At 39.5% G+C, this 8843-nt stretch overlaps 1 protein-coding gene across 3 annotated transcripts in view; it reads right to left on the reverse strand.

Moving 5' to 3' along the window:
- TMEM41B (transmembrane protein 41B) overlaps nt 1-8217 on the reverse strand; it is a 30497-nt gene extending 22280 nt beyond the window's left edge. For all 3 annotated transcript variants that reach the window (XR_013959045.1, XR_013959046.1, XM_080641981.1), the window contains exon 1: nt 7822-8217. Coding sequence is in view for 1 of the 3 variants with exons in the window: in XM_080641981.1 (XP_080498107.1) it covers nt 7822-7942 (121 nt within the window). In the remaining 2 variants the exon portion in view is untranslated. The remainder of the gene's footprint in view (nt 1-7821) is intronic.
- Between the last annotated feature and the right edge of the window lie 626 nt (nt 8218-8843).

Below are 8843 nucleotides of genomic sequence, written 5' to 3' on the forward strand. Positions count from 1 at the left end.
CAGGATGAGTGGTGCTCCCACAGCGGGCCGATCCCCGCAGGCCATGCCCCCCATCAGTGCACGAATCCGTGCACCAGGCCTCTAGTATATAAATATTGAGTATTTTGACATAGTTTTCGATAGGTTGACATCAAAGCAAAGACACATTGCCCTGGCCAGGTGGCTCAGTTGGTGGAACATTGTCCCCTACACCAAAAAGGTTGCAGGTTCGATTCCAGATCAGGGCACATATCTAGGTTGCAGGTTCAATACCCGGTTGGGGTGGGTAGGAGACAACTAATCCATCATTCTCCCTCACACTGATGTTTCTTTCTCTCCCTTCCTCCCTTCTTCTCTCACTAAAAACAATAACAACAACAACAAATACCAGGTTAATGTAAGTGTATAGTCTGTATGATTTTTCTGGAGGCCTATTACTTCTTCAAGGTCTGCTACTTTTAAATCTATCTGGAATTAATTTGTCCTTACTTACCACTTACTTCCTTGCTAGAATCAGGTCCAGAGTACAAAAAATATTGATACAAATAATTTAATATTAAGGGTATCTTTTAAACTCTTCAAAACCACCAATAACTTGATTTTTTGTTTTTTCATCCTGTAGATATTTGTGTACACAGAATAACTTCTAAGAATAAATGGTTGATTTTCTCCCCTTTCTTGGAACTTCTCTTAGGGTTTCTACTACGCAAGGTGTGCACTCAAATGTACAGTTGCTTAGTACTATCTGCTGAACATCAATTATGTACCAAATATTTTGCTCAACTCTTAAGAATCTGATGCTGCTCTTAGCTAGACCTCCAAGGAATGTTAAAAGGGACTTTGAAGTTTATAGAAAAGCAAGATTACTGTGCTAGAGTGATGGAAGCAAGATTCAAAGAACAGGTGGAAATTTAGTTGAAGACTCAAAGATGAGAAAAGAATATACAGCCTTGCCCTAGCCTGTTTGGATCAGTGGATAGACTGTTGGCCTGCGGACTGAACGTCCCGGGTTCAATTCTGGTAAAGGGCACATGCCTGGGTTGCGGGCTCGATCCCCAGTAGGGGGCGTGCAGGAGGCAGCCGATCAATGATTCTCATCACTGATGTTTCTATCTCTCTCTCCCTTCTTCTCTGAAATCAATAAAAATGTATTTAAAAAAAAAAAAAGAATATACAGCCTTCATTGATCAGTTGCCTCCCGTATGCACCTTGACCAGGGATAGAACCCGCAACCTAGGTATGTGCCCTGACTGGGTATGGAACCTGCAACCTTTTGGTATATGGGCCAAACATTCCAACCAACTGAGCCACCCAGCCATGTCTAAACATATTTTGAAGACTTCAACAGGTAACACAGTTCTCTTTAAATTAAAAATTAGCCCAACCGGGTGTGGCTCAGCGGTTGAGTGTTGACCCAGGAACCAAGAGTCACTGATTTGATTCCCAGTCAAGACACATGCCCAGGTTGCTGGCTCCATCCCCAGTAGGGGGTGTGCAGGAGGCAGCCAAGCAATGATTCTCTCTCATCACTGATGTCTCTCTCTCTCTCTCCCTCTCCTTCCGCTCTGAAATCAATAAAAACATATTTTTTTAATTAAATAAGACATTTAACATGCTAGTCCTAAAATTAAACTGTAATATTTTTCTTCCCATTATGAACTCACCAGTCCTAAGTAAAGGGTTAGAGGGGAGAAAGGTGTCAGACAACATTTAACTGGACTACAGAACACTAACTACCCTGAGAGTTCTTTGAGTATACATCTCTGATTGCTACCTGTCTTACAGTTGGATGATAAAATATATAGACACTTGAACAAATTAACCTCCAAGTTCATTTTCTTCACTTTCTAAAATTAGGCAAACTTTTGTAAACATTGTGTTCAACAGTAATACACACACAAACACTGATAAGAATGCAATAAAACTAAGTGACATTCCATTCTGAAGCCCTCTTTCACACAAACTGGTTAATAGAGAAAGCTGGCTATTATGATTCAAAAATCCTTCTTGAGTATAATCCTAATAAGCCCAGATACTAGCATGTAACTCATTTAGTTCTAAGGATAACTCTACACCTAAATGTGTAGCATATATACAGGGTGTCCCCCCAAAATGTATATGCACTTTGAATGATTATAAAGTCAGTGTTTATTAATACACAGTTCATTTTCAAATTTTAAAAGATTCTACAGACGTGAATAATTTTTTTTATCAATGCGTGTTTTCAAATGAATAAAATTTTAAAATCAATGTCTTTTTTTTTTTTTTTTTTTTTTTAAATCAATGCCCGTTCTTGTCCAGGCACTGCTGATAACTCGAAGCAATGGAATCGCAAACATCAAGAATAATTTCATTCAGTATTTGTGTGCTCTTAATTCGTCGACTGTTACTGATTTTATACCGTAAACTTTATCTTTTATGTATCCCCATTAAAAAAAAGTCTAGTGGCAAGTTAGGATAAATTTTCTTTGTTCAAAGTTTAGTCTGGCTTCACCCATTATTTAAAATCAGTTAAACTGTGAAAATTGAGTGAGTTATCAGCTATTAAAGTATGTATACATTTTTTGGGGACACCCTATATTTATAATGTGCCTTCTTCTTGCATTAGACACATGTGTCATTAAGCATTTAGAGCTACCCACACCAGTACTTTGTACATTCATTTAACCTCTAACTCTTCCATCATACCAATTCCCAATCAGAATCATCCCATTATCTGCTTTCTAACCCCCTCCCAGGCCAAAGGTACAGTTAGAAAAAGTCAGATCACTGTGCTCCCTTGGCCTAGAACAAGTTCACATGTCTTTCTATCTTCAATTATCACTGGGAAACAATAATTCTTTTACAGCACTCTCCAAGAGGGCTATTTCAAATCTCTTCAAGTGTTTAATTTTACCTTCCACTACTACCAACCAATGACACTGCCTCCACACTTTAGTGAGCTCCCAATCTCTAACTCAAGATCTCCTCACAAAATTATCTTCCCTTGTCCCGTTCCCCTTACCTTTGCATTAAATGCCAGCATACTTCCTTTCAGATTTTGCTCTCAGAATTATTTCCCCATTCACTCAGTATCTTTAATTCTTCCCTCTTACAAGTACCTTTTCTCTACTTCTAATATGTATATATACATCCTGAAAAAGCCTAATTTAACCTTAATGCCCCTGTACTAACTTCCTATTTCTCTTATTACTTACATATCAAAAGCTTTTGAAAATCAAAATCTTCCTATGTCTCTAAGATCTTAGGAATGACTCTTAATGGTCATCTAGTCCACTTGTTCTCAATATTCTGTTTCTGTTAGACCTACTTGATCCCATCATGAAAGAAGCAAAGATACATCTCTCCTGAGAACATAACTTTACAGGGACTCTAACAAGTTTTTAAGGTCACAAGAATCTACTGTAGTACTGTTAGAAGTAAATTTTATTTCAAGGACTTTCAAATTTTTAAATTATTAATAAAAGTGGTAATATCATCAAGCATAAATTTAAACAGTTAAAATAACTATAAATTACCAAAAAAAATAACCATTAAAAATCACAGAAAGTATGTTTGTAAGTAGCAGAAAAAACAGCACTACCTATTTTGCATAAAAGCTCATTCTCTTAGGGCTTATGCCCTACAACTCTGCTACCATTCAACCCACACACCCTCACTCACTATCATCTGGTTAGATGTGCCTTTCAGACACTTCCCCCCATTCACTGAAGACTGAGACCAAGCTTATAGCAAACTTCTTCATAATCCTAAAGGATTCATCATCCATTTGTATGATCCACCCAGCCTCAAAATTTTTAGACCTTCATTTTTATTCAACTTTAGCCAACCACTTCCAGGGGTACACTAAGTTCTCATATCACCTAAGACTGCTCTACCACAGACATTTTAAACTCCAATATGTCATTCTTTGATTGCTTGTATTCTTTCTTGAGCTTACTCACTCCATTTTCTACCTTCTGTTGGATTCCTCACTTCTATTCCTTTCATGAAAACACAGCCTGGACTTGATAGTGTATCATCTGAAGCAGCACCTTTGATTGGAATCCTTATCCTTTCCTTATATGTACTCTAACCCAAAATCAATGTTACAAGTTCACTTTCTTCATTCCTATTCTTTTTTCTAGGTGTAGGAACAGGCTGACCCAATCAGGTTATTCTTACCTTCTGATAACAGTGCATTTGATTGACAGTCTAATCAAAGTGAATAACCAGACTTTTACTGGTAATGTTAAGAAAATGATTCTCAAAATTAACAAGATAGCATTTAGCTACCTTCAAGAGGAATCAACATTAAAGTAAAGCTGACATCAAGTAAGCAGACCACGACATGAAAGAAATCTAATCCTGATGTTACCATTGAGCCACTGGGTATAGACGGAAGCCAGTGAATCCCACTTAATCTCTCAACTTTTTAGTTCTATGAACCAATAAACTTCCTTTTAGCAAGGGTTTAAATTGTGTTTTATATTAATTATAAGCAAAAGAATCCTGATACGTAATATTTGGATTGAGACTGGCATCAACAAATCAGGCTAATAATACATTGGTTAATGTCCAGTTGCCAATTTTAATCTAACTTTAGTTCCCAGATATCAGCAACCAAAGCTTTCTTTTTCCTCTTAGCTAGTACCTTGCTCATAGCAGATCCTCAAAAGAGTATTTGTTGAAACCAATTAGCATGGCAGGTTCTAGAATAAGCATCTCAGAAGGATTTATTGTCCAAGTTCTAGCAATATTATCTTCTAAAAGCAATAAAACCAACTTCAAGACAGTGTTTCTCAAACATTTTTGCCTGCATTCCACAATAAGCAATGTATTTTATATCATGATCTGGTACACACAAAATATATATAACTGGCCCTAGCTGATTTGGCTCAGTGGATAGAGTGCTGACCTGCGGACTGAAGGGTCCTGGGTTTGATTCTGGACATGCCTGGATTGCGGGCTCAATCCCCAGTGTGGGGCAGCCAATCAATAATTCTTTCTCATCATTGATGTTTCCATCTCTCTCCCTTTCCCTTCCTCTCTGAAATCAGTAAATATATATATATAAAATCTATATAACAAAAAAGAAATTCAAAGAAAATATCCCCTACTACCTGTAAAGCACTCTATTTTCTTTTTTTTTTTTTTTAATGGCTCATCTTTACTATCAAATTGATTTTACACTGTTCAAAAGGGTAATAATTCACATGTGGAAAAAACACAATTTTAGGAATTCTCTTAAGTAAAAATGGGGAACTTCTATGACTTGTTAGTAAACAGATCATCGAGGGCAAATAACACAAAAGAAAAGAAAATACCATGTTCCAAGCACCCTTGCACACAGATTAGGTCAAGAGTTTTTAAGTGGTTCTACCGCCTGTTTCTCACCCTTCTTCATCAAGCAATAATTAGACTTCAGTGTCATTGCCTTCCTCAAGTCTTACCAGTAGTCCTTAGTCTGTAAGGCTCAGATGTTAGATTAGAGACCAGAGTCATAGCAAGGCACACACCAAATGTACCAAACACTGCATATACTATGTGAAATACTGCAAACATACCCACAATGACAACTATTTGTCAAAGTTAGGTAGATATGTCAATTAATAAAAATGCAAATTTATTTAGTGTCATTAGTATATATTTTTCAATTAAGAGTTACTAACAATTTTATCTGTTCTCTAAAACCTTTTCTTTTTTGAATGTCAAGTTACCATCTGCAGTGAACAAAAATTCCTTTTTTATAACCTGAAAAATCGGTGGCGAAGTATTTCGAATGACATCAAATCACAAGCTGATTACCACCAGCAAGTAAATCAAAACCTCTTATGTTAAATTTCCTACCCACGAAAGGTCCAGAGAATCCCTAACACTAACTAGAGACAGACAAATAGAGACAAAGGAAGACAAGAAAAAGAAAAAACTAGGAATCATTTTTTTAAAATATGTTTTTATTGATTGTTAGAAAGGGAGAGTGAGAGAAAGAAACATCGATAAGAGAGAATCGAACCGTGATTTTCCGGTTCATAGGTCGATGGCTAAACCACTGACCCACGCCGGCTGGGTTTGCCTAGCCCTTTAAAGTCCTTCATATTATTACATAATTTTGAACATGCCATGGCCAACTTTATTTCCTACTAATTACAAAAATTATTCACCCCTGATAAGTTACTCTCTTTATTGACACACATAAAGGGTTCACATTTACCTTCAATCCCATTCCCTTCTCTTATCCAAAACCTATTTATCCAAACCCAACTAGTCCATGAAGGCATGCTTTCACTTCTCTTCCCTCTTTCTTCCTATAGATGTGTAGTCTACATAAGTCATTTGACAGCATCATAAAAAATAACTGTGTTGTTCAAATGATAAAATAAGGTAAACAATTTAAAAGCACTTTGGAGATTTCAAGGTTTTATTTTCTGAACAGAATTAGGTTTTTTAAAAAAAGGAGTAAGTCAACTGACTGCTATCACAAAGCTAATGACAATCTTTTGGGATGCCCTACCTGGAAAACACTTTTCAGGAAAACCCTGGATTATTGTCACTCTCGCTAGCAGCATCTTCAAAATAACATTTATTTCACTTGAGTGGATTTATACATTGAGAGCAATTCATTTTTGATTTACTAAAGTTATTTGGCTCTACTGTCTATGCATAGAGCTTAAAAAGCCAAAGTACACTGGAGACATTTTAAATTATTCGAAAATAAAATATCATTTTCTGCTAGACACTCTTTTCATTTAATACATTTTAAATTTGATTCAAAAAGTATTTCAGCTGAATGTTAAACATATTATCTTCATATTTATAAACCTTAAGTGTTCAATATTTTATTATTGACTATAGTTACAGTGTTGGTAGACACTCTTACAGTCCCTCTTCTTACCCATCACCGGTTGTGGAACACAATAGTGTGAGTAAGCTGCAGACAACATAATGGCCATTTGATAGGATCTCTTCAAGGTAATGGGCTTTAAAAGCATCTAAAGAACTTGATCGTGTTAGTTGCCAAAAAGCAATGAAAAACCTTATGCCAAGGTGGAATCAAAATATTTAATTTCTAGGTATGTTTTTTTTTTCTTTTTCTTAAAATAACATTTAAAGCCTCAAGAAATGCCAGAATGGTGTAGTGGGGGGAGGGGGGGGAAAGCTTGAGAGAGCTCTTATAGCTACAACAGTAATCGCTAACATTTAGCCCTTACTTCATACAAGCCAAGTATTACACTAAATCCTTTAGATGAATTACTTCGTTTAATCCACGTACCAATCTAAAGAGATACTATTAATTTTATCATCATCCCCACTGTACAGTTTAGACACTAAGCTTTGAAAGATAACAAGTCCAAAGTCATAAGTTAAGTAGTAAAGCAGGGACTCAAACCCAAGTGTTCCTGCCACCTGGAAGTCACACCTGGACGTAGGTAAATCCTTGCTCTTAACGACTACATTACTAATCTGGCTTTGTCACTTTGTGCAAGTCATACAGCCACTCAGGGCCTCCGTGTCCTCATCTACAAAAATAAAGCAACGAATGCCGAAGTTCCTTACAGCTGTCTAGCTTCAGTATTATCAACCTTACAATCTCCCTAGCGTCAACAAGCCAGTGCCGTTCCTTCTTTTAACCGAGTTTAACTAAAACACTATTTACGGCTCACCTACTAGGTGTCCCGCCTTGTGCCGGGCAGCGGCCCAAACCCAGGTCCCCCATTCTGCCTTCTCTCGACTGGGAGATAACAGGCCACATACCCCCAGCAAATCCCCGGAACCCAGCTGGGGTCCTTTCCCCGCCGGAGCCCCTACCGGCACCCTCCAGCCTCTGATCCAGGCCCAGCTCTGGTCCCTGGATCCACTCACCCTTCAAGTGGTCTCTGCTGCCCGGCGCTGTGGAACCCTTCGCCCCCGCAGCCCGGTCCCCCGCCGGGGTCGACTGGAGTGACCCCGTTTGCGATCTTTCGGCAATTCTGCCTTTCGCCATGGCTTATTGCAGCCAAGGTGGAGGGAGGGGGGTGATGCCGTGCCTCCTTAACAACAACTCCGCGTCAGGTTCTTGTAACACCCAGGACCACAGCCACAGCCAGTTCCGGGGCGACCACCTAACCTGAGTCGACCTCAGTCGGCCGGCACAGTGACGCTCCGAGGAGACCTGCAGCGCCCACTCGCACTAGGCTCCGCCCCGCGGCGCTTGCGCGCCCGCCCAGTGACCGCGAGACCAGTCAGGGTCCCGGCCCTCCCCATTCACCGCCCCGCCCCGCCCCGCCTCGTGACTGGGGGGAGCATGCGCAGTGGCGGCACCGGAGTCACCCGGAGTGACTCGCGGAACCAGACTTCCAGTGCGCAGCTTTAGTTATCCGGAAGTGCAGTTCATGCGGCTTCAAACCCTTTGTCCCGGCCGCCGGAAGTGCCCGCGAATGACTAGTTTGTGGTTTGCAGTGGGGGGCTGGTTCAGCCCACTCCCATCTCCACCTATTCCAATGCTATTGTCTGGAATTCGGAGGGGCTAGAGAGAATGCTTGGTATGAAGATGTTGGAGAACATAAAACCTGGGGCGATTCTACCGAGTTTCAGAAAACTAAGGCTGAGGGAGGAGCTATAACCTGTGAAGGTCACTGGGTGGCAGAAATGGGTTTAGAATCCGAGTTTTCCTGTTCCCAAGGGAGTGCTGTCCTTTGTCATCATCCTGCCGCCCCTCGCTTGTAAACCCAGGTCTACTTCATTACATTTAGCTTTTCCTTTTGCTGAGCCCAAACGTGCCATTTTTTAAGTTACTTTTTCCATTCCTACCTTTCCCTGCAGTATTCGGTTTACTCACTGAAGAGTGTATTGGAATTCCTTCTTGAAAGCAATTTGACAGTGTGTATAAAAGTACTGTTCCTATC

Source organism: Plecotus auritus, assembly GCF_963455305.1.
Source record: "Plecotus auritus genome assembly, chromosome: 9".
In the NCBI taxonomy this organism is placed as follows: Eukaryota; Metazoa; Chordata; class Mammalia; order Chiroptera; family Vespertilionidae; genus Plecotus; species Plecotus auritus.